This window comes from Myodes glareolus, chromosome 27 (assembly GCF_982192425.1).
Source record: "Myodes glareolus chromosome 27, mMyoGla1.1, whole genome shotgun sequence".
In the NCBI taxonomy this organism is placed as follows: Eukaryota; Metazoa; Chordata; class Mammalia; order Rodentia; family Cricetidae; genus Myodes; species Myodes glareolus.
Window position 1 is genome coordinate 26,926,320 of NC_142052.1, and position 26,804 is coordinate 26,953,123.

Genomic DNA, 26,804 nt, shown 5'->3' on the forward strand with positions numbered 1-26,804 from the left:
CATGGCAGACATTCGAGAGTAGATGCCATTAGTGTCACTACTAATGGAAGACAGCCTCATGAAGGGACTAGATAGAGGCCTCTTCTGAGCTCACCCTTACCTTCCCAGCCAACTTGGTAACGAGTTAAGAATTTGTTGAAAACAAAACTCGAGCATTTTTATCTCTGGTAAGCCTGTGGTTACAGATTCATAAATAAAGTAGAAACCTAATGCCTCCTTCCCCCACTTCAGTTACATCCCATTGACTGGAGTTTCCACACTGATTTGTTAAAACCATTGTTGGAGAACCAGTGACCACTCCTGACAGGGCAGGGCCAAGGGTCTGGTGGGAAGAAGGAACTGTGACGGCCACAGCGAGGCATTTTCAGTTGCTATATCTGCTGAGCCACACCACTTGAGATGAAACCGGACTTCCGGCAAAATGTACCAATAATCTTTTGTACATAATTACTAGTTCTTCAAAAAATGTTCATGGGTGTTCTGCCTGAGTGTGTGCCTGTGCTTGGTGCTGGGGGTGACGAGAGAGAGTGTCAGATCTCTGGAACTAGAGTTGCGGATGGAGGGAGCTGTTACATGAGTGGTAGGAATTGAACCCTGGTCCATGCGAGAGTTAGTACCCTTAACTGAGGAAGCATCTCTCCAGCCTTTATGGCTCCCTTTACTGCAGCAATTAACAGTACAGCCCTCTTTCCGTCTTTACATCAAAGACCACACTGTCTCTACTCTTCCTTAAAGTAAAGGTATTTATCATGTGTAAGGACTTTCCCCTCTTAAGGATTCTGAGTCTGGATAGAGCACACTTGGGAATTTCAGCTAAGGGGAAAAAAATACCCATGAACATTTAGTCCTAAACACTAACGGACGTTGTTATTTTACTGATTATGACTTTTTAAAATAATTTTTTAAAAATAATTTACATCAGGAAAGCCAATACTTAAAATCTGAGGCAGCAAACTCCTTTTGGGGAAGGAGGCTATTGTAAAGCCCATGAAAGCTGGCCCACCACCTCCAGAGAGGCCTCGCTGTGGGATGTGGACATTCTGCAGGTATTTGTGGAGTCAGTCCAGAGACTGGGATGAGTGTGTAGTTCCCTCAGAAGGATTGCAAGACCAAGAAACTGCTCTGCTCCTTCACAGAAGAGTTCAAAGGCATACTCTATCGCTCTTGGACACTATCCAGAAGTCACCCGTTCTGGGTGCTTGCTGAGGAGGGGGAAGGGAAAAGCGAGCCAAACTGTATCATTCCTTAAATGAGAATGAATTCTGGTGCCATTCCCTACTCCACAATATCCAGGAAAATCAGGGTCATTGGTGTGGGACAATGGTCTGTATTCTGTCAATTATATTTTAAATAAACGCTGATTGGCCAGTAGCCAGGCAGGAAGTATAGGCGGGACAACCAGACAGGAAGTAGAGTCAGGTCATGTGTGAACAGGAGAATTCTGGGAAGAGTAAAGCTCAGTCCTAGCTGCAGTCCTGACCCGGCTACAGTAGAAGCAAGATGTGACTGCCTCGCTGTACAAGGTACTGAGCCTCATGGCTAACATAGACAATAATAATGGACTAATATAAGTTATAAGAGGTAATAAGAAGCCTGAGCAGGTGGGCCAATCAGTTTATAGTTAATGTAGACCTCTGTGTGATTTCTTTGAGATTTAACAACTGCAGGAACCGGGCAGGACAGAAAATTCAGTCAATAGGTCATTATATGTATCATTGCTGATCTGAGGTTTGAAAATAGAACATTAAAATTAATACCTAATATTTACTGAGTTCATAATGGGCAAGAACTTCTCTACTGCACATGGAGAAACTCTCACATAATCTATCACAACTTCCCAAAGTAGGTGATCATGGATGGAGTATTTTATATCCCAAAATTCAAATGCTGAAACATGACCACCCATTCCCCATGGTGGCTACATCTGGAAATGAAGGAGCAAGGACAAATGAGCTTAAACGGGTGGGGCTCTGATTTAACAAGGTTAGTGTCTGTATGAGAAAAGATCTAGAGAGCTTGCTCCGTCTGCCATGCTACTTGAAGTCCTTATGAGAATGCAGACACATGAAAGTCAGGAGAAGCCCTCTCCAGACTCTGCAGTGTGTGGACCTTGATGTGGATTCAGCAGCCTTCACAGCTCTAAAAATAAATAGCCATGACCTATGCCTCTCAGTGTAAGGCATTATGTTGTGGCTGTCTGCCATGGCCTATGCCTCTCACTGCAATGCATTCTGTCGTGTCTGTCTGCCATGGTTTATGTCTCTCAGTGTAAGGCATTCTGTTGTGGCTGTCTGACCTGTTGGATGTACAGGTACCATTATACCCCACTCCTCATGGTACCAGAGATTCTCTCTAGGCTGTCCACATGACCAGCACCTGCTGGACCGGGCTCCAAGCCAGCTCACCCATGCTTCCACCAGCTTCCAGAAGAGACAGAATTGAAAGAAAAGGGTTTCCTACCTTCAGTATAGAAAATATTGCTTTGAAAGGTTTTATGCTTTACATAATGGACTCATACAACCCCACCTCGATTTGTCACTTGGGGTAACCTTTGCTATACAGAAAACTTTACATGCTTAAAATTTCAAAAACTCCAATCTTTCCCAAGCTTTTGTTGTCTTTGAAACAGTCTTTAAAAAACCCAAAGTCTTAAATATTTTTCCTGTATTGTTTCCTACAAGTTTTAAAGTCCTATTTGCAATATGGAGGTTGTTAGCTTTTAGGTGTTTGGGGACATTCCATCAGTAAGAGATTTTTTTTCTTTTTTTGGTCCACATGGGTAAGCAATGTCCCAGCTGGCTTGATTGAAAAGCTCACTAATTATATATCTTTCCACTTAGGCCTGCAGTCAACATCTGGGCCCTCTGTTCTGACATATTGGCCCATTTATTTCTTCCTGTCAATTTGTGACACCTATAATTTTATCTTCTCCTATGTTCTGTGTCTGGGATGGATTTCAAGGTTGTCCTATCCTTATAAAGTAAGATAGAAAAGCAGTCTTTCCTTCTAATTTTTAGAATCATTTTATAAAACATATAAAATGTATTTGTATTTTACAACTTATAAAATCAAACTATACAAAATTTGAATTGAGTACCAACAAACAAATTTTATCTAGTACATTTTGATGGCTGAATTTTGGATATGCTTCAATTTTTAAATAACTGTTCTGTCAGAATTTCATTTTCTTTGGAAACTGGTCTTAGAGAATATGTTTTTCTATAAAATCACCAAATCAATTAGTTTATTCTTTTATTATAAAGTCACTATCCTCTTTCTGATATTGACGATATCTGGTTTTCTTCCTTTTGTTTCTGATCTCTTGCCAAAAGTTTGTCTATTTCATATGACTAGGTTTGTATTTGCTAATCTTTATTACTATGATTTAATAAATTTCTTCTCTACTTTCTTATTTCTCTTTGGTTTTACTCTGTCCACTTTCTTGAGTTAGAAGTCTCATCTTTCTTTTAATAAAGGGCATCTAGGAACTAGATGTTTTACCTGCATCCTGTGATGTTTATATACTCCCCCCTCAATATCAATGGGGAATTGGTTCTAAGATTCCCCTGGGGAACTGCTAGACCATTTCCATGGAACCTAGGTAACAACTTCCTATAAACATGAATTACACCATCTCTCGATGGCTTGTGATACTCAATACAGTGTAATGTCAACAGGTTCTCTCTATTGCTTAGGGAAGAATAATAAGTCTGCACATGTTGAATGAAGACACTTTTTTTTTCTTTTTTCTTTTTGTGGATGGTATGTTGATTGAATCCATGACCACAGAATACACAGACATGGAGGGGTGACTCTCTGTGACACTCTTTTTTGACCTCTTGACCCATGAGTTCAGCTCAGGTTCAGTTTCCTGGCCCTTAAGTGAAGATGGAGCAATGCTACTGTCATTTTCCCAGGGCAGGATGATGTTCTCTTCTCTCCCCTCTTTCTCACTTCCTCCCCGAGTTTGCCTTTTATCTGACCATCCACCCCCATAGGTTTGGATTTTATGTTAACACTGAGGGCCCCAGGATGTCATCCCTTGACCATCACTGGCTTCAAAATCAGGGTACTTCTCTCCAAGATGGACATAGAGCTCCGCTGCCCATTTCTGGGTCCACTGTGGTCTACAGCTGAGACTATTCCAGGTCTGTGGTAGTTTTGCCTTCATGAGTACTAAGTTGCATATTTTAAACAAGTCTACTTACATACTCATACAATGTATATGAGCTTTAAAAAAATAAGCATGATTTATCTAGAATCTCAAGATGTTTGTTGAAGCTCAGGTTATCTAGTCTGTCACCTTTTCTAGAATATTCAGTATATCCCACTTACTGAGATCTTCTTCTGAGACAATTGTTATATTTGTTTGTACCTTCTGACACCCTTCTAGAAATCTTAAGAACCACCCCCCCTTTAAGGTTCTTGCTTCAATAATTCAGTTCTAGGACAACTACCAAGCCTTTGCTGGATATAAATAGCAACTTCCCTAAGAAGTAATGGTCTCTTCATTTGGGCTGAGCATCACCATGGAATTGAACCCATTATAAGGCCGTTGTATCCTTTATCTTTTTGCATTTAAAGTTTGTGCTCCGGAGATAATCTGATAACATGCCATTGCTAAGATTACCACCGCTCATTAGCTTCCTGGTTAAACAAAATGAAAACTCATAACCAGTCACTAGAGACAGGAATAAAAGAACTTTGGGGCAGATTATGGCTCCAACTTGATAGGTTACAACACCAAGGCATACCGAAGCATGACAACATGCTAGGTTTCTAATCCACAGACAGATCCCAGCAATGCACACTGTTGTTAGAGTCAATTCCCCTGACGTACAGATTGCTGTCATATCTATTGTAGCACCCATAAGGGTTTTGATACCCAACAACCAGCAATAATGCTTCGAGGTATTGTGTGCTCAAAATAGCAGATAGCGGCAGCTTTTAAATCCTGAGTGCATTCCCTGTCTGTTGCTATTGCAGCAAACGAGAGCCATTCAGACTGTGCCTACCGAAAACGAATAACCACTGTGGTAAGCAATAGGAGAAGCTGGGTAGATAAGTTTTCTTCTGGAGCATATGTAATACTTCAAGAGCGTGATTCATGTCTCTGGATCACTAACCCAACAAGGGACCAAAGGTCATTTGCGATGGATGGGCTGGCTTACCCTTCCCACTTCCACAAGGTTGGTCACCATGATGATGCTTGCCGTGTTCTCATGCCACACCATCCTCCAAAAGTCATATATGGTCTCCTGCATGGGCCCTGGGAAAAACAGAACAGAGGCATCATTTCCCTTGGAGCATTGCGGGGACTTCAAAGAAGCCTGTGCATCCACCCTCCCTTCGCTTTTAGCGAGATGCCTCTCGACAGCAGCCATACAGAGAGGAACTCCTTCTGAAACCTGTACCTGGTGTGGGAGAATTATCTGTATTCTGTCAATCATATTTTAATAAAATGCTGATTGGCCAGGCAAGGCAGTATAGGCGGGAAAACCAGACAGGAAGTAGAGGTGATGCAATGAGAACAGGAGAATTCTGGGAAGCAGGGAGGTTCCTCTGCCACTCCTGCACAGACCACTGAAGAGGCAGCATGTAACCTGCCCAGCTGAGAAAGGTACGGAGCCATTATGGCTAACATAGATGAGAATAATGAGTTAATATAAGTTATAAGAGTTAACAAGAAGCCTGACCTAATGGGCCAATCAGTTTATAACCTTATGGAGTCCTGTGTGTAATTTCTCTTTGGGATTTGCCGGCTGTTGGGGTACCGGGTGGGACGGAAACCCCAACAAGCCAGCCCTCATGCTACATGTACCTACAGTAAGAGCCAGTGTTCCCTTCATGGCTGACTTTTTTTTTTCACGTCTTCCAATATTATCTGCATTTTGAGTTCTCTTTACTCCCCTTAAACTACTCCCGCGAAAAAAAGTGATTTCTCCATCATTTAGTTATTTATCTCCATAATACTCAAGAGTGGAATTTAAAAAAAAAAAACAAACGGCCGACATTACTCTTGCTGCTAACAATTGGCAGCTCTCCCAGGGAAGTGAAACGTGGAATGAAATGAGCCTCGGTAGGAAAGATGGCCTTTCCTTGTTTCTAATATTTTTTCTTCTTTGGTGCCATCAGTCAAATTAATCCATTCTCTGTCCACATGACTTTCTACAGTGAGAGAGAAGCTAAGGGTCTAAGGCAGCCATTGGGCTTCCCATGGAACGAGGAGCTTCCTGGCAGACTGTGGCCAGGCACCTGCTACCTTACCCTTTGAGATCTGAGTATTCGGAACTCTATCCCGGGGCTTGGCATTCCTCCCGTCCCCTCAAAAGCAACAAACAAGAAAAGACAAAACAAAAAACTGTGGGGGCTGATATCACAGGTGCAGAAAGGTGAAATTTAAATGTTCTTTTAATTCAAACTTTTTTTTTACATGCGTACAGTATACCTTGATAATATCCATCTTGTCCAACTCTCCCTGCCCCTTAACACAGCTTCCCTGCCATGCCCATGTCTTGTTCCTCTTCCTCACTTAGTTTTAGAAAACAACTCATTGAGTCCAATTAGTGCCGTCTGCGCATGCCCGAGTGTGGCACCACCCACCAGAGCTTAAAAAGGAATACCCAAACTGCCTCAAGCCCATCACGTACTTGAGGCGATAAAACTGATCGTAACAGAAGATAAGAAAAAAATGCACGGAGATGAGAGAAATGCAGGGTTAAAGGCTTGGAGAGGCACCCACATCCTCTATGTAGAATCACACAGATGCTCAGGCACACTTAGAACCGCCACCCTCTTGTACTACAGCATCTTGGCACTAAGGGGCTATTTACTTTGCCGGTGTTTCAAGTTGAATTGTGTGGCCTGTGATAAATCACTTGGTTACTGTGAGCCTCAGTGTTGCCATCTTTAGATGAGCACACTGACAGCTCTCAAGGTGATTTTGAGGACCCATGGAGTTCAAACATTTGATAAATAGCAAAGCAAGAGACTGGAAACAAGATGTGTTTGTTAATGTTCATCTCTTGTGCATGTTTGGATGCAGTCATGGCAGCACACTGAGGGGGTCGCCTCAGTCACCCCACTCCTCTGGACCAATTGGCAATGGTTATGGTGTGGAGCCTCCCGTTCCAGCTGTCCAGCTTGTGCCCCTTGCCCCCGGCACACGTACTATCATTCTCCCCATGCTGTGCACAGAACACAGCCCTACACTCTTACAAAAATGGGCTCAGTTGCCCCAGGTCTGCGTCGAATCTGTTTGGCGATGGGGATACACATGCCGCCACCTGTGATGTGACAGCAGCCATCTCAGCCATTCTCCTGCCGCAGAGGCTGAAGATTTCACTGACTTTAATCTCAGGTTACAGGAGGGACACAGGAACATCAGTTTCTATCAGTCACCCATCCCTTGCTTTCACTGTGTACTTAACAGCTTGTTACTTATTCAGGAGGGGAATCCTGCATGGAGTCTATCTCCGTGCAAAGTCTTCCCAATGTGAAAAAAGCCTCGTCAGGCACACAGGCCTCTGACGTGTGCCGAAACATGGAGAAATAGTTCTGATAACCATGGCTACAGTCAAGGATGAGTCAAGGGTTCCAACATCATCGAGCTGTCCTATCTACATCCCCAGGAGATTTCCCAGGCACATTTGAGACCATGACCCTTTATTTTGCTATTCAAAGTACTTCTTGCTTAGTCCTTCGTAGCAAGTAACACCCTGTGATTATTTAATTGAAATCTTCCCTCATGGAGGGAACATGATATCTGATGTTAGTGCGTTTCTTTATAGAATGCCTATGACGTAGTAGCGTGTGTGTGTGTGTGTGTGTGTGTGTGTGTGTGTGTAAGGCTGAGTGCACATGAGGAATTCTGCCTGTCACATAGTAACGTGAGTGTGTGTGTAAGGCTGTGTACACATGAGGAATTCTAACAGTCAATCCTGGTTTTGACTCCCTTCTCAGTTTATGCTTCTATGACCGTCTACAGGAGCTTGAGGAGCCATGGTCTTTTCATCTTCTAGTTCTGGAAAGGGGTCATCCTTTAGGGGGCTCATTTCAGATCCAGGGGGCTTATCACCCAGTCCTCAGGGACTACCTTGGGGCATTGACATGCAACTGTTGCTCCTGACCTCTAAGCAGAACACACTTCCAAGCTTCCATGCCCAAGGCTTTGTTTCCCATCTTAACTCAGCCTATTATTACCCTGATGGTCAACGAAAATTCTTCCTTGCCAGCCAATCTCCACTGAGCAGTGCTCCGAGTCTACTGATGAGCCTAGGCCTGTCTCTTGGGTCACTGGGAATTTCCCTAAGGACTTGTCTGTGGATGAGGAATCCATAACAGTAGGCAAAGAAAGGGCTCTGTGAGCTCTCTCTCTCAGATTCTGAACAGGTGTGACCGGCCGCTCCGCAGGGGTTTTCCACTGCTTCTGGCTAAGTGGAGGCCCCTGCGATGTGCTGTGGCGGAATATTTACAGATGTTCACACAATGGCATGGAAGGTGAAGCTCAGCCATTATCCTCCTGCCAGACGATGTCATCTGACAGGTAAGGTCTAGGAATTTCAACAGCAGCAGATCAGCAATACATTCCATTTCCCGCACTCGGCTTGGCACGCACTGAGAAGGAAACGCGTGGAGGGGCCGCTCACCACCACCTGGCCTCGCCAAGAACGTGGACACAAGAAGGAAGCTGAGATACAATCAAAAGCCCAAGTGAAAGACACTCCAGGATGGGCTCTATTGTGTAAGATGAGTTCTCTAGTTCACTGGAGGTGAGGGATGTTACAAATTATAATTTCAAACCCTGGTAGGCAAGCTACACTGCATTCTTTTCACATCTGAATTTCTATACAGCATGCTTTCGTGTTCATTGGAGCTGCTGAGAAGTCAAGGTCCTCTGAACACTCACAGTGCCTTATTTGAGCTTTTAAAAGCAAGGTATAAATATCAACGCTGTTCCAGGATATACAGAATAAAACTTAACATCGTTTGAGGGAGTTTTACTTCCCCGGCACTGTTGGAAGTACTTTAAGTGTATTATCTCATTAAATTTAAAATTCACCATCCTAAGTGACTGTCCCTGTCCCTGTCCTTGGATCTCAGCCAGGTTCTGAGAAGTGCAGTAAGTGGCTGGATCCCACAGCTAGAAGGTCGTGGAGTTGAGATCGTCTTTTCCTTCCCTCCCTCTCTCCCTCCCTCCCTCCCTCCCTCCCTCCCTCCCTCCCTCCCTCCCTTCCTCCCTTCCTTCCTTCCCAACACAGGGCAGACCTCAAAGCAGCTGGTGTAGTATGAGGGCCGACTTGTTGGGGTATCTGTCCCGCCTGATACCCCACAGTCGGCATGCCCCAAAGAGAAAATCACAGACGGGACTCCATAAAATTATAAACTGATTGGCCCATTAGGTCAGACTACTTATTAGCTCTTATAACTTTTGTTACCCCATTATCCTTATCTACGTTAGCACACGACTCAGTACCTTTTCCAGCGGGGCAGCTTACATCTTTCCTCTCCGGTGGTCTGGGCAGAACTGCAGAGGGAGCTTTCTGCTTTCCAGAATACTCCCAGTCTCTTTGCTCCACCTCTACTTCCAGTCTGGCTTTTCCGCCTATACTGCCTGTCTGGCCAATCAGCGCTTTATTAAAAGATGATTGACAAATACAGACAATTTTCCCACACCATTTCCCTCTTTTTTTTTTAAACAAAGGAAAATACCCATAATCCATTTGTTGGGAATGTGGGCGTAGTATTTTAGGCTACTTTTTGCTGGTTGGGGGCGTTGATAATCTTATGGGAACCTAAAGAAAATTTAGAATTATCATCAAGTCCTGACTGGAATATCCTGTGAGTCTTGATCGTCTCAGGCAGCAGTCTTGAACCTGGTCTGGATGAAGAACTCTGTCATCTGGGCCATCTGTTCCTATCAGAGATTTTTTAGGTGGTCTTTCTTTATCGAACCTGATTTTTCTTAACTCAGAATGAATCCACAGCTTCTCATTTTCTGTGGAAACAAAAGCAAAATCCCTTCTCCAAAGTAACATATCTTTTGACTTCAGTTTTGAAGTCAAGGTATTTTTAAAATACCTATATTGGGTTAGTTCAGCAGTATTTACAAACAAAAGTCTTTTGGCGACTGTTGTTCCTTTTTCAGCATTTAAACAATTTAAAGAGAGCATAATAACACACAGTATCAAGATTCTCTCTATATTTTCCATCTTTATGTGGCTTTATTTCAACCTCTATTTCTTTTAATTTTACTTTTAACTTTTGACTTTTTGAGACAGGTTCTCTGTATATCTTTGTCCTGGAATAACTCTGTAGACCAGGCTGTCCTTGAACTCACAGAGATCTGTCTGTCTCTGCCTCCCCAGTGCTGGGATTCCTCCTCATTCAGCCACATGAGAACTAGTATGGAGGGGCTGAGGGGTAGCCTGGCTCCAGTCCAACCCAGGGCCACCGAGAGAATCACTTCCAGCAGACGGGTGTCTGCCCTATAATTACAAGGGGAAGACAGCCGGAAAACCCGTGGTGCCCGCACAGAAAAGCCCTTTGCAGAGTGTTTTAGCATCAGGTCAGCTTTCTCCTTTAACCTCTCCTGCTGAGGCAGAAAACTTTCACCTTCAGGAGGACTGCCAGCTCTTCAGAGCCTCTTGAGTTTCCCTAGACACAGGCTTCCTGTTTCCCTCCCTTCGGGGTCACCTATGTACCTTTGATGGCAGCAGCCTTTAAACGTAAAAATGCGGAAGTGGCTTACACCCCAACCCCCTCCCTGTCCCTTAGCGACCCCTACACACACACACACACACACACACACACACACACACAGCATGTAAACCAGCAAACTCGGACCTGCCAATCTCCTATTTGCTAGTTCCTAATAGATACAAAGCACAAGGCCAGACCTGTTTTCCCCCAGGCCTCTTTGGACCCTTCCCCGTGTGTCACTTGGAGCCCTCATTTTCACACAATTCAGGAGGCTAGAAATCGCCTCTTTCCTGGGCCGCCGCTCCAAACCCACAACTGACACAACACTTAGTGATCCTCATGGGGACGGTGTGGTTTCCTGGGAGTTTTCTTCTATGAGTCATCTGTAGGCCTATGATTCCACCCCCTGCAGCGCCAGTTCAGCCTCAGCCTGGTTTGGGGGCTTAGGTATTTTGTCTGGGATTCTCCTAGCAATACCAGGGGGCAAGGATGAGCAGTACCAGCGCCTCCCCCACTTTGCAGAGGTCTGTCATTGTCTAAGGAAGAGATGATTCCAGGCACACGCCCTCCCCGAGCAGGTGCAGTACGGCCCATGTTCCAGGACAACTTCCAACTGAGCTCCGCAGAGCCTCAGAGACAGAGACCTTCCAAAGGCACTGTGAATGGCTTTCCTAGTTTTATTGCCCCAGTGCTTAATGTCTATGTGGACTTTTCAGAAAGCTACCTCCCCAAGAAGCCTGCATGCGTAATTGCCTTTCTAGCACTAAACAAGCCCTTTGGTCATCTCAGTGTGGTCGTGGGCATTGCCCAGGAGTAAAAACTACGGGAGTGGAAAAAAAATACAGCTGCAATATTGACTGTAGAAAGGCAGGCCTTCCTGCCCTTCCAGAGACCTTGCTGTGAGGGTCAAACTTGGTATTTTGGTTCACTGTGGGGTGCCCTGAGTTCAGCACTCCTGCAGTGGAAGAAGCTGCAATGATCATCTTTTCAGTGGAACCAGAATGTCTTACAGGGAGCCTCATTTTCTTCCATTAAATGGAAGGATAAGGTTTCATATGTTTTCTTTTAGATTTGGAGATTTGATTTGCTTTAATCTGCATAAGAAAGGAAAGATATACCTAACATATCTCACAAAATACTCATTCTAATTACACAGATCCTCATTTTATCTGGGAAGACATGTAATATACTACCTGCCTGCAATCGATAAACTTCCAGGTTTGAGAAAAGATTACGTTTTAAATTGTGTGTGTGTGTGTGTGTGTGTGTGTGTGTGTGTGTGCATTCATGTGTACACCACAGCTCTCACATGTAGGTCAAAAGGAAACTTGTGAAACCTAATTTCTCTTTCCATCATGTGCATCCTGGGGATTGAACTCAGGGCTCCAGGTTAAAAGTCAAATGCTTTTACTCAATGAGCCATCTTGCATGTCCTTAGTTTTAAATATAAACTCAGTATCTTGAAAGAGAGCCAGAGAAATTTTTTTTTCAAACTTTCTTTTGGGGATATAAGAAGAATGTCTGGAGACCAGGAAATAGAAATGGGTTGAATTCTGGACAAAGTGTGTGGAAGGATATCATGCTGGCGCATGGGCGGAGGGATATCATACTGACGCATGGGTGGAGGGATATCATACTGGCGCATGGGCGGAGGGATATCATACTGGCGCATGGGCGGAGGGATATCATACTGGCGCATCATACTGGCGAAGAAGCAGGGATCTGCTACTGAAGACTTTGCTGAACCTTAACCACGACCCTGATGCAGAAGACTGAAAATGAAGGCTGGGGTAGCAGTCCTGGTCAAGGTGGAATGTCCTACAGTTGTGTTAACACCTGAGAGGGGAAGGGGACACACGAGCTCTCTTGTGAAGAGATGGGCTTTCAGGAAGAATCATGAGCTTATGGAGAGAAGATAGATATTAAAGACACACAACGGGGGAGACAACTGACCTGATGGATCCCATGCCTGGGTAGGAGAGGGTGTGGTGGATGGTCTGAGTAGATCTATGGTAGAAACCGCACTGTGGTAGTTCTTATCGATGCGGCTCAGCCATCACTGAAACCTGGCGTCAGCAACCATAGAAAAGACGACGGGAGGGAAAGGCACAGAGGGCTGAGAGGAGCAGAAATGGGACTGAGTCTGAGGATCATCTGAACCCCTTGCATATTTCAGACACATGTCAGTGCTTCGAGTAGACAGAGGAAACTGGCTGGCAAGATACAGCGACAGAGAGAACAGACATCGTGACCAACAAGGGCAGCACTGTGAGCCACGTTTATTCAGAGAAGAAGTTTGGAACTGGGAGGTGGCTCGGTGTGGAAAAAGTGCTTGCCACTCCAGACAGACAACCAGAGCTCAATCCTCGGAACCCAGTGGTGCACATCTGTAATCCCAGCACTCCTAGGAAGAGATTGGGGAAGTGGAGACAAGAGAATTGGTCAGACGCCTGCTGACCAGCTAGCTAGCCTGGAGAAGGCAGCACAGGACACAAAGCAATGGAGACATGCTGGTCAGAGAGAGCAGACCTCCAAAACTTGCCTTCTGGCCTGCATAGGATCTTTTTCTCTCTCTTTTCTATCTTTCAAACAGATAATTAAAGAAATAAAAGAAAAAAGCAATATTTATAAAATCAGAGATGGATGGAATTTGGAAAATACTATGGTACACTAAGACACTTTGAATGGGCGAGGATATCGTGCTAGGGGCTGTCCCACATCACGATTGATTGCTGTAGTGTGGATCAGGGGTCACAGAGGTGGTGCAAGGACAGAGGGAAGAGGCGGGACCCTGAGGTGACAAAGCTACAGATAATCCACAGTACTTGGCTGATTATGGTCCAGCTTCTGCTTTGGTGCACAGGTTCATCCCATCAGAACCGAAGACCATGCAGGGTGCAGTCTGGGTGTGAGAAGAGCCAAGCCAGGATCTGTGCATTAATTGTAACGCTCCTGCCGCCTACACAAAAGTGGCCTTAAATTTTTGATCCGTTGTTGGTACTGTTGCTGTTGGCGATAAACTAAACTATGTATTTATAGAGTCGGTTATTCAACAGCCAGAGATTAGACATCCCTTCAGTGGCTCCCGAGTAAGTTTTTACTGCAAAACTTTATGCCGTTTTTCAGCGTGATACTGCCACAACACTCAGACTCATAATTTCATATTTAGTCGCTTTTCATTTTTGCAGAAGCCAAATGCAAAAGGTAAAATGGGCCACTGTGCTTTACAGGCTGAAGTGATAATGGTGACACGGAGCACAGCTGGCTCTCGCATTGATCATCTTTAGCATCACTTATTTGATAGATGCATTTGCTCTCCCCTGAGGCTACTTATGGCAAAATGTAGAATTTTATGAATAATCTTTGGTTTCAGCTGTAGAAAAATAAAAGCCGATGCTGAGATGACTGGGTACATGGGGTCCGATTTGCTCATTTTCCAGACTCACAGAGAAAATGGCTAAAAGAAACAAGGAAAGCCCATAATGCACCAGAGGCTAAGGCAGAGCGAGTCTGCGATGGGAAACTGGAGAGGATCTGAGTTAAGCTGAGTTTGAAAATGGACGTGATTGCATGACAAAACACTGATTTCGAAGCCCAGCACCAAAGCAAAACCTCTTTCTGTCTAGAACGAAGGGGCTATTGCTTCCCAGTCCCCTGGAATTTTAATCGGTGAGTGCCCAAGAAGAGGACCTGGGCATCAAAGTTATAGTAAAGCACACCTTTGGAGAAGCAGCATCAGAAGCTGTGACTTAAACAGTGAGGTCAGACACTTTGTAAATTCACGTGACTTCCACACAATGGCTCTCCTGCCCATGGCTCACTCCGACTAGCACGCACATGATTGCTTTCTATACTTCTACAGGGACTTGCATATATGTTACTCTCACACCCGAAGAGTTCATGTGTGATACTTTCATACCAGAAGTGTGCACATGTGTTACCCTCATACCCACAGCATGCATGTGTGTTACTCTTATACCAGAAGCATGCACGTGTGCTACTGTCACACCTGAAATGTGCACGTGTGCTACTCTCGCACCTGAAGTGTGCATGTGTGTTACTCACATACCAGAAGCACACACGTGTACTACGCTCACACCTGAAGTGTGCACACGTGTTATTCTCACACAAGAAGCTTGGCCCACATTTGCTGCTGTACCACTCAGTCATTCTTTTCCTCTATACCACATGGGCCACATGCTGATTGTCCATTTCACCCACACCTCTCCTTTCAGGCTGAAATGCAAATGAACTGATTCACGCTTTTCTCTTACTAGCTTTAACTATGTGTTTCTGGGTGTCACGAGAACATATGAACCTCTAATTCAACAGTGAAAGGCTTAGTTGGACTTAACTAGGAGCAAGTTATAAATGTGTATAAGCCACTCCCCCCCCCCACAGTAGATGGATGGTTCTGTCCTACCTGGTCCCACAGTCATTCAATCCCAAATAAACACAGAAACTTATATTAATTATACGCTGGTTGGTCTATTGCTCAGACTTATTAAAACTAGCTCTTAAACTTAAATTAACCCATAATTCTCATCCATGTTTAGCCATGTGACTTGGTACTTTTTCTCAGTAAGGCATTCTCATCTTGTTTCCTCTACGTCTTATTGTTGACCGTGTCTCTGCCTTTCCTTTTCCCAGAATTCTCCTAGTCTTGTTGCTCTGCCTATACTTTCTGCCTGGCTACTGGCCAATCAGAGTTTTACTAAACCAATATGCATGACAAATCTTTGCACTGTACAAGAGCATTTTCCACAACAATAAACACATCCCCAGAAGCTGGTCGTGATTTCAGTTATAATTCTTCAACTCTTATTTAGGATAGTAACTCAGTTTTTACTCCCTTCATTTTGTCAATTAAAAATAATTAGTAAATACTTTAAAGTCTGAACAATCACACAGTATATATATAATCTTTTTTGATACATGCGTATTTATATGTGTTTGCGTGGGGGTTTGTGGATACCTGTGGGCTTGACATTTGTGTGTGAAGGTCAGAGGACAACCACAGATATCTTCGGGTGCCAGCCACCTTTTGTTTGAGACAAGGTCTTTCACTGGCCTGGATCTTTGCCATGCTAGCTAGGCTGGTTGGGACAGCCTGTGTCTGCCTTCCTTATAGCCAGTGCTGGGACTACAGGCACATACCTTCATGCCTGTCTTTTTATGTGATTTCTGGAGATCTGAACTCAGATCCTCATGCTTACAAGGCCAGCACTCCACCTTCTGAGCCATCCCCCAAGCTCCATGGTTCTCTTACTAAAGATACATTCAACTGACCACCATGGTCTTCCTTAGAAGTCCTAAGATCAGTTCTGATCTTTACTTTCCCATTTTAAAAACCATGATTGTCCTACACTAGGTATAATAAGCTTAGTTCTCTATAATTAGCCATTATTACAATTCCTTTCTTCTCTCTTATGTTTATATACTTTCATGGTTTTCTTTTTCTTGAATTTATCTTTCGCAGAATAAAGTTTAGGCATTTTTGAAATATTATTAACTATATCATAAGTTCCAGTAAAAATTAAAAAAAGGATGAAGAAAATTTTAAGACTATAAATTGAATTTCAGAATACTACCTTCTTTTGCCCACCCAGAACCCCAACATCGTTACACAAGAAAATGAAATAATATCTTTGAGATCTAAGTTTGCTTTCTTGTGTAGGGGGAATAAAAGAGTCCTTTGGATTTGTTTGCATGTTCATACTGGATGTGTGTGTTTGTGTGACAGTCTGGGCATGGGCAGTGTTTCAAACAGTTTTTTAAGGTGAAAAATGTTGCTTCCAGTTTGTGACGAAGCTAATTGTCTATTAACCCAAATTTACCTTTGTCCAAAAGTTCACAGTGCTGAGCACCTTTGTACTCTGAAGGGAGTAAAGGGTGTTGGTGAAGCACAGTGATTCTCTTAGGCACAGGAAAGAAACACTGACAGGTGCAGAATTCATTGTTTACACGAACGTCTGTGAGTTTCTTGTGGGTTTGCACTATGTTTGGGACAAAGCCTGACTTACCTCTGCCACGGAGAGACTGGTAACATTGTGAGGTTGGTAGAGTGGTAGCTAATGTTGACTGAGAGGCTGCCAGAAAAGCTGGCTTCCAAGCTGCACACTCTAATTATATAGTAACCATATAGTAACTGAATAGTAACCATATAGTAGCCATATAGTAACTGTATAGTAACCATATAGCAACTGTATAGTAACCATATAGTAACCACATAGTAACTGTATAGTAACCATATAGTAACTGTATAGTAGCCATATAGTAACTGTATAGTAGCCATATAGTAACTGTATAGTAACCATAGAGCAACCATATAATAACTATATGGTAACTGTATAGTAACCATATAGTAACCGTATAGTAACCACATAGTAACCGTATAGTAACTGTATAGTAACCATGTAATAACTGTATAGTAATCATATAGTAACCATATAGTAGTCATGTAGTAACCATATAGTAACTGTATAGTAGCCATATAGTAACCATGTAGTAACTGCATATAGTAACTATGTAGTAACCTCTGGCAAAGTTGGCTTTCAAGTTACATACTCTAACTCTATGGTACCCATATAGTAACCATACAGTTACTATATAGTAACTGTATAGACTCCATATAGTAACTGTCTAGTAACCGCTCTCCTTTAAGGTCTCTCAGGGTGCAGGGTGTCTTGAACCAGTTACTGACTCAAAGCATTTCTGTATACAGAAGGAATGTTAACACCAACATTCGAAGGTCAGACTGTGACCATGCTGTATAAGCAAAGTAGAGTTAGGAGTGAAATCAGGGGCGCAGAACTGCTCACATAACTCGGTATTGCCATGTCTCAGAGCATTTCTGGGAATTCCATCTACGCAGTTCACTATTTGGATTTATTCCCTATGGACTAAGCTCAGCATTGTTCCAGAATCATGCCTCGGCAGCCGCTGAACAAGCCCTTTCAGCTTGCAGGGCTACCCTGGGACTGGGAATGTAGAGTTTTCTGCAGCACTTGATCTGGAAGGCGGAGGCAGACAAAACAGATCTGGTACAGATTGGGCCCCTGACGACCAACTTGCACCACAGGCAAAGATTAAAGGGGTGGTGCGTAGCAACAATCTGTCTACAAGGCAGTGCTAGGCATTGCTTCTGCTGGGGACTTTTGGTCCCTGATCCCTGCCTGGCACAGGTTGCATGCCATGTGCAGGGGGAACTGGGAGGGGGCACAGGACAAAGTGCCTTAGCCACGGGAAGCACGTGACACGTATCCACAACACAAGAGCCTCCTACTGGCTGTGGCTCAGAGTCTTCATCAGTGTCGGTCTCCAGAGAGAACTCGCGAGACTGAGGCCAGGTACTTGTGCAGGGAGAAGATGATCAAGGAGAGAAAGAGAACAGCAACACTCAGAGTGGAGTGGTTTGGCAGCCCAGAGGACCTGGCTGCCTTCTGTCACACGGAACAGTGGAGGGAAAACTCTGCATTCACCTGCTTTAGGGGCGGCTGCCAAAGGAATAAAGGCTTTCGTTACTTTCCATCCTCTTTAATTAAGCCTTCCTCGGTACACAAGTGGGATCCTCTTTTATTTAACAAAAAGAGAATCAATCTAATAAATGAATAAAATGGAGATAAATTGGCTCCCTAGACGTAGCTGAGGGCAGGTACTCTCAAACACTCTACGGCGGTGTAAGGCCCAGCATCGGGAAATTTCGAGCAGTGAATTTTAGATGAGAAGACAAGAGACAGAGGAAACTGAAATGGAGCTCCCTGTTTCCTAACCAAACAGGGCAGATAAACCGTCTAAGAAAGTCCTGGACTGGACAGTAACCCCACAAAGTAGCCACCCTGGTACTACCCCAAGAAAAGCTCCACACTGTTATACTGAGGTCACTGACGACTTTGTGACCCTGTGCTGAGCCCAGGATGTGGTAGAGAAATGAAGCTGGTTGATGAACTTTGAGTGGCCTGGTATTTCAAAGGAACGGCTTGGCTTTGTAAGGGTCTATGGTATTGAGGCCCAGGAAAGCCAGCACCATGGAACATATGTGGAAGTGAAGTTATAACTCTCATTTCAAAGGGATGAACCTGGAAAAAGAGAGGGACCTCAAGTACCTATGTATTTAATCCCTGGTTGAACTAAATGTCCCTTAGGAGAGTAAGTCTGCCACATGGTATTGGCTTTCTCCTCAGCTGTCCACACAGTTGGCAGCTACTTCTGCAGACATGATTCCACGTATAGGGACAGAGACCACTTAAATACCTTTCTTTCTCAAGTTCCAACTCTTTCTACTAAACATCCCCCAAAATTAAAGAGGAAGGACTGGGAAATTAAAAAGTGTTTTTTTTTTAACAATTCTAAAACTTGGTATTTTGTGTCTTTTTAACTTCAAAAGAGACATAAACCTAAATTCCTCTGAAAGATTTAAAAAGCCTTTGATGGAATGGTTTCAAATCTAGTGTGTAAGAGAGATCATGTAATGTTCATCTCTGTGTGTCTGACTGATTTAAAATATTATATTTTCAAAAGTGCCTTCATTCATCAATAGACACACTGGTTCTATATCGTGGCCATTATCAGAGAGGCTGTAATAAACATGGGCTGTGTGTTCCAGATAGCTATAGCATAAGATCTTTAATGTCCTTCCCACAAAAGGATGATAAGCATCTGGGATGATGGACAGACTAACTACCCTGGTATGATTACTTTGCGATTCATATGTAGATAGAAACTATATCCCATAAATATACCAAAAATAATGTAAAAGGAAAACAAGAAATTACAAGCAAATAAAGAGCATTTATGCATGATTATCACCTGTCTTTACATTATTCTGGTTGAATTAAGCTTAAGCCCCATTGTTTAGGGACATACTTCTGTCCCTTAAGGACATAGGTGGCTGGGACCTCATTCCTCTGTTTATCACTATTCTTTTTAGTCTGAACATGTCTTCAAATGTTCTCAGTGCGGGTTTATTAGGAATACAGGCCCGAAAGACATCTATGAGTTAGACCATTGGTCAGTTGGGCCAATAACTTTGGATATAAACTTGGGTTCTTAAAAGTAATTTTCTGGATGAACTATCATCGCAACTGTGCATTCTAAGACGGCCAGAAACAAGTGCATGGTGCAGCACGCCTCCTGTAGATGTGGCTGGAACCCTTAGTTTGGCGATCGCTGTTTGTGGGAAATCACATGATTTTTTTTTTTCAAAGCCCTGGCCTCTTTAGAGATGGAACTAAAGAGTGCTTCATTTCACTAGTCTCAAAGAGGCCAAAACAAATGAGTCCATAACATGACCTGCAACTGGCCGATGATGCAGGAACCACTCAGCCAGGAGAAACAAGACCAGGAGTGACAGGGAAGTTAGAGGTGAAAAACTAGGCACCTGGGTTCTGGGGGCAGGGAAACAAACGCTGTCAGTGAAGGCCGAGATTTTTATGAACGAAAACAGCTCTTTCAATTCTACTGGGGAATAATTTCAAGTGGTCATCTCCACTGAGAGGCCAGGATGTGGGGGGACAAATGGTTCTTTACAGAGTGAAGTGTGTGGAATGGGTACCGGAGCCCCAAGAACCTTCCACTTCGAGAATGGCTGCCACTGAAAGTCGTGTGAGCTCTTGAGAGCCCTGTGTTGACTACACCCGAGCCTGGGGGTGGATTCTGAGCTAGGGATGCCGAAGTCAGCTCATCTGTCTGGAACGCAGAGAGAGTGAAAGAGAAAAGCATGACAGGAAGAAGTCACTGGAGCGGTTCCCTATTTGTGCGTGGCTGAGGCTCTGTAATCTCCGTCACCTCTAGACACGGTGAACTCGAATGTCTATCATGTTCACAGTGACGTTTGCCCCCGGACACAAATCTCTGGAGTCAGAAAGCTTCAGACTTCTCATTTCTCAAATAATGGACCAAGGATGGCAATCAAAATTAATTCAATAGGGCACACTGGGTGGCCGGGGTTTGGGGGGGGGGGGCGACTACTTGTGCAAACAGGAAGAAGGCTAAGTCCGATCAGTTACATGAGTCAGGCTGTTTCGGAAGACATGCCTAAAGAAGTGTTCCATGGTCTAGGAGCTGGGCATCCCTTGCCTAAAGAAAGTGACAGACATGTCACTGTGGATATGCCAGCTATGTATTCCCCAGGGCAGAGGCCTTGTGGGGCCAGCGTGACTTCTTCTTTTCACCTGACTAAGTCTTGTATACTTACACATTCTTGCCCTTCTACCAAGCATCCGCGTGGTGGGGGCCATTGACCAGTTGCTTGGTACTACTCACTAAATCAGTGAATGAACCCTGTCGCTCCCTCTAACGTCCTGCTTCAGAACAACCTTCTGTCATCACCTGCCAGGCTGTCCCAGTGTTGCCTGACAGACACAGACATTTCTACCTGGTGTTCCTTTTCTAGATCTACCTGTGTGCTCTCTGCCAGTGTGGCTCAATACCATGATGAATATAAGGCAGGCGGGGAGAAAGCCAAGGGCATGAGTCATAGGGTCCATCTGGATGCTGACTCTCCCAAGGCAATGGTCTCTAAAGACTGTGCCAAGCCTTCTTCACGATGTTCAGTTCCGGTTTCTCCATGTAGGAGAAAGTGAAGTTTAGGCTCTAGAATTTACTAAGGAGTATTTACATTTTTATTACCTGATTAGTGAGGCATACTCTGTGTGGGCTCAGTGCCTTTCCAAGGCCAGTACTGGAGGAGGGAATTTTATGTTTCTATGGCATCTACTAGTCTCTAGATGCCATGGCCTCTACCTCCCTAACCATGAAGCTTTGCTCTCTTACGAGCAATCAATAGCTTACATGTAGATGCCATTGACATGGATGAATTTAATCCTCAGAATGTGAGGCGCTGGAGTATGTGTCTGTTCTGTTTCCTGTGACTGGGTTCCTCATCTATCACCTGTGGGCAATACTGGCACCTCGGCATCTACCTCTGTATTTGCGGCAACAAACTGCTATGCTATGTGCAGGCATGTAGGACACGGCTGTGGAGAGAATCCAATGGACTGCTACTTCCCAAACACTAAGTTTCTGCCCTGATGAATTCAGGAGGCTCACACAGCTTCTGTGACAGTGCAGGATTTGAACTCAGACCTTTGGACTACAGTGGATATCTCCAGGGCAGCTTATGTTAAAGACATAAATATCAGTCTTGGGATCCATTCATTTACTTTCTTGTCGCTGAGTCTTTTTCCAATGTAAATACTCAAACGGCTGAGAAATCAGCAGACATAAGCTTTGGGGGAACAAATGGAAAACAGTTAACACACAAGCGAGAAAACCCCAAAAGGCAACAGAAGCCCAGACCCCACTGACTGTAGCCAGGGTATAAAAGATCAGAAGTCGAGGGCCCTTCAGCTTGAAGTTAATTTGACATCATTTTAATAGTAGTTTCTTAAACTTACCATGGTAAAAATGTTGGTGCTTAAGGCAATTTCAATTGAGAGACAAGAATTAAGAGATTGTACCATAGAAAAAACCTGCTAAGCTGCGTGGCAGTGAGAAGCACTACTGGCTAGCAGGGAGGTGTTGGGTTCTGCACTCACGTACTGATGTTGTTTTTGAAGGCTGAGCACATAGTCCAGGCCTGAGAGTCAAGTGGCCCCTCTCTAAGTGGGGGGGCTTGAGTGCACTCTGGAAAAAGCTTGTTTGGAGTGAGGAAGAGGTACAGTGTGCAGCTGCACAGGAGGGGCAACTTCTGGAGAGGGGATGACACTCAGGACCCTGCGCATCTTGGCAGAGTTTCTGCTACTGAGCTACAGGACCAACCCTGAGAGAAGACCTTCCACACACCAAATGCCGCTACAGCGTCGGCGGTTAACAACGACTGACTACTTCAGAATGGCCAGAAAGGACTCAAAATGCTCCCGACACAAACGGAAAATTTCAGTCATTCTGGCCTGGCCATCACACATGGCAAACGTATATTAAAGTGTTAGGCTGCACCCCGTAAGTGTGCACAATTATGTGCCAATTGAAACCAGAACCACGTAAAAAATAAAAAGATAAAAATATAGATGAAACATGAAAATGTGTGAGAGAGAGAGAGAGAGAGAGAGAGAGAGAGAGCAGAAGGCAGAAGGAAGGGACAGTGTTCACAAGCCACACCCACCATAACAGGAAGTCACTCACTTACAGATTTTCTTTTGAGGTTTCCTCCCCAATGTTGGCTAAAGCAGGATTCTCGTAAAGTTAGCTTTTAAAATGCAGCTAAGCAATAAAACCGTTTCGTGCAGACCCCCTTGGTGCCCATCAGGAAGTCAGCAGGAGCTCTCCTGGTCAGGACATGGAGTGGTTTTTAATGTTTACCATCCCATCTGAGGCCCACTCCACGGGTGGCCATGTGATTGTGAAATAGGATCAGCTCTGAGCTAGCCCAGACAGTGGCAAACCCCTTGCTGTGAGTTGGGTGTTTGAAATCTTTTCCTAAGGTCCTCCGATTTGCTGAGTCATGAATCTTACATGTTACAATTGTATGAATGTATCATTCAGATGTGATGATGTTCATACCGGACCATCAATCTAGACAGACAAGAACTAACACAGGTGGACAGAAAAAGCCTTCTGAAAACAAACAAACACTTCCCCAAACAATACAATAAAAAAAATGAAGTTTGAAATAGATCCTTTTCATCTTCAGAAATACCACCATTATCATTAAGATCAAAGTCGGATATTGGTGGGAAATCAATACTGAGGAGTCTGGGAAGGCTCTGAGGGGAGAGAGGGCCTTTGCATTAGAGAAACCTGGTGACAATCTATACTATACTCTTGGGAATAAACTGGGCTGTGAGAGCAGGGAGATTTGTTACTTTAAGTACTTTTTGTTTTCCAGAATTATGCTTGTACCAAATACTGAGGGACACAGAGTAAGGAAGGAATTAAAACTTGGCTTTTTCTTAGTCCTTTCTGCCTGTTTCGCTGGCTTCTCAGACTAGAGCAGTTTCGGTGGCTTTGGGAGGTTGTCCACGAGCATACAGCAGCTGCTCGCGCCAATGACTCGATGGCCAGCTCCCTTTCTCCCTGACCGTCTGTGGCCACTAGCTACCCAATGCTTGTGGGCGTACATGCGCAAGGAGAGTCTACCTTTCTCATGCCAGCGTCCTGACCTGCAGGCGTTGCTCCCATGGGCAGTGAAGCACGACCAGTGAGGGGAACAGTTGTGAGCATGCTCCACAGCGAGGCAGGGCCTCCAGGGTCTGGCCAAAGGGCACTGGACCTTCTCCCTGAAGGTCAGGCCTCCACCTGCCAGTCCTCAGCTACCTCTGGATGCTTCCTCTCATTATCACCTGGCAATCGGAAGGCTGAGGCGGCCGCCAAGCAAGGAAGTGCCATTTAAGCTTTTTCTGCACAGAGCGGTTTTGGTTTTGCTAGGGTTATTTTTCTTCAGAGAGAGTCATCTCCCTTGGGTGTGGAGAAAAAATCGATCGAGAAAAGTTCTGACGGGCAGCGTGGAGAGATGGTTGTTTAGTCGTAGAAATCTTGAAGATTCCAAAGAGATTCAGTTATGTGATGTGTATGCCATCTATGGAAAGCACGGGGCACCAATCAAACTGCTGGATAGGCAAGCTCAGGGGAATTTTGGACATTTAACAACCAAATTTCGCACGCATTATTAGAAGTGGCCAGTTTCCGACACCATCAATGTTATTAAATCGGACGCTGTGACGCCTGCTTCAAAGCACTTGGAAGGCCCTCAGAACCCACGCCAGAGCACCGACAGTGCGTGCCAAGGAGCACGGATGAGTTTAGTTTGGGGACAGCAGGGTCCAGAAGGTGCTGAGAATCAATTCAGCACTCATTCTTCTCACCTGACAGCAGGAAGCTGCACCATGTTGTGCCTTCTCATGGTCCTGGCAGCCACTGTGTGAAGCTAGTCTGTGCCAGCCTTCCACTGGGCACTCTAAGGGAAAAGAGTGCATGTGTAGGGCTAGCCTGCGGCAGTTTTCCACTGTGCACTCAGCAGAAGAGTATGTACGTATAGGGCTAGCCTGTGTCACTTTCCACTAGGCATTCTAAGGAAGAGAATGCATCTGCCTAGCTAAGAGACCTTGGAAGGAGCTGTTACTAACTACACGTCACAGAGAAGGAACCACATTTAGAGACAGGGCAAGGGTAGGTTCCCAAGACCCTGGTTGTGATGTGAGAACATGGGGCCACTCAGTTTCTTTATGAAGCCATCCCTATTAGGTAGGGACAAGACCCTACAGTCTTTATCTTGTCTAATCCCAGAGCTTCTCACACACAGGGCTGCCCAACAATAGCGCCTCAGGGAGTAGTAGCCAGATGCAGCTCTTATCTGAGGATTAGGTGAATCTGGTTCCCCGTTTATGTTTTTGATTGCTACATTTCATGTGAGCCATCCTCCAGGTCCCTGGTGGACCAGGAACCTGAGGGTGCAAACGTTAGGTGACACTCTAATCTCTTACAGCCAAAGGTGTTGTGGTTTTGCTTCTAATCTCTGAATGCTTTAAACCAGCTCCATGAGACTCAGGACACTGCAGTACACACAGTTGCTATGCTGCATCATTTGGGGAATAATGATAAGGTAGAAAGTTCTGGACACATGCAATGCATGAGGTCCCCCACATAGCTCCAGGTCATGCTCAGTTCATCTGTGGATGTGGAACCACAGCTAGCTAACCTCCCAGCTGCTTTTTCTAGGACGTAATGGTCCCCCCAGCTGGTCGTCACAGACCCCAATAAAGACCCTTAGTTCCTAGCCTGGTACTGGGAGAAGAAGTGGGTAGAAGCTTTAGAAGACATCACAATATGTGAGGTCATAGGTCACCAAAGGATGTTGGTACCTCTTCCTTTCCCTTTCTGTTTCTCTAGCATGAGGTGAGGAGCAACTTTCACTGGACCCTTGTCAGGACGTACTGCGCAGCCACAGACTCTAAGCGACAGGGATTGGTTAGCCGTAGACTGAAAACACTAAGATAGCAAAATGAACTTGTTTGTTAGCTGATAGTCTCAGGCCTTTGGTTGTGGCACTGTAAAGCTAACATAAATAGATCACCAGTAACAATGATTACGTTAAAAAAAAAAATGGAGAAATACACGTTCTTCGACCTTGCTGGGTCTTTTCCGTGTTTTAACGCTTCTTTAACTCATTCATATCCATTCACTAAGCTACCTTTTAGGATGACCCATACACTTTGTCTCTCAGCCCTTCCTAGATGACCATCCTCATCTGCCACAGAGGGGATCACGCAGAGATGTTGCCATGGCGACACTGCTCAGCATGTCCTCTAGCTTTCATTTCCCTTATGAAGAGGGTTTGCCATCTGCATTCCACCTTGGAAGGACGAGCTTCCTGCTACCAGGTCTTCAACCACGATCGTTTATCACTCGTAAGTCCTGTTGCTCTATGGTCATCTCATTAGAACAGCCTCACCCTGTGCCTCTCGGTGACGCTCTGTGCATTGTGCCTACCCAGACACACGCAGGCCACCTCATAGCTGCCCCCTAAACTCAACCACTGGGTCAACAGTGGCTCCCCAGCGGAGACAAGCACAGCTCTGTGGACAGACAGTAGCCAGCACACACATATTACAGGGCAGTATTCTCCCCAACTCCCTCCATATCCATGTAGAAAATGCTGAATATATTCTTGCAAAGGGTAGACGAATTCCAAAAGTATTTAGACTGAATTCAGTAATGAGTCAGTAAGCACATTTCTTTAATGATCTCAACACGAAGCTCGAAATCAGTGACTACAGCACCAAAACTTTTGCTGGGCAAAGAAGGGCACACGTGCCAATGCTAGGAACACAATGTACTCCATGTAAAATATTTTCATGAGGCCGTGGGTGATAAGTGTGAAGTGACTGAGACGAGCAAGCAACAAAAGACAGGCATGAGAGCTGAAATACACTTACCTTGGGTTGCGATATAATGATTGGGTCGATGATAGCCCTAAAAATGAATGAGAAAGAATATTTGATAAATTTAAAGTCACAGCCCGAGTCTGTGGGAAAGACTGCGCATCCCAACACCAACTACTGCATCCCTCGATGGCTCAGTGCCGGACGCAGGATCATTTAGTTTGTCTTGCCGAGTGAAGGCGCCTCAAATACAACTTTCTGGATGCTGTGCAGAAGCGCAAGGAA

General features: G+C 44.6%; 1 protein-coding gene across 5 annotated transcripts in view; it reads right to left on the reverse strand.

Annotated features, from left to right (window-relative positions):
• Positions 1-26,804, reverse strand: part of Ptprm (protein tyrosine phosphatase receptor type M) — a 698,333-nt gene that overhangs the window by 46,448 nt on the left and 625,081 nt on the right. For all 5 annotated transcript variants that reach the window (XM_087902425.1, XM_087902421.1, XM_087902423.1 and 2 more), the window contains 2 exons: positions 26,574-26,610; positions 5,172-5,269 (listed from right to left, as the gene is read on the reverse strand). In XM_087902425.1, coding sequence (XP_087758551.1) covers positions 5,172-5,269; positions 26,574-26,610 — 135 coding nt within the window. The remainder of the gene's footprint in view (positions 1-5,171; positions 5,270-26,573; positions 26,611-26,804) is intronic.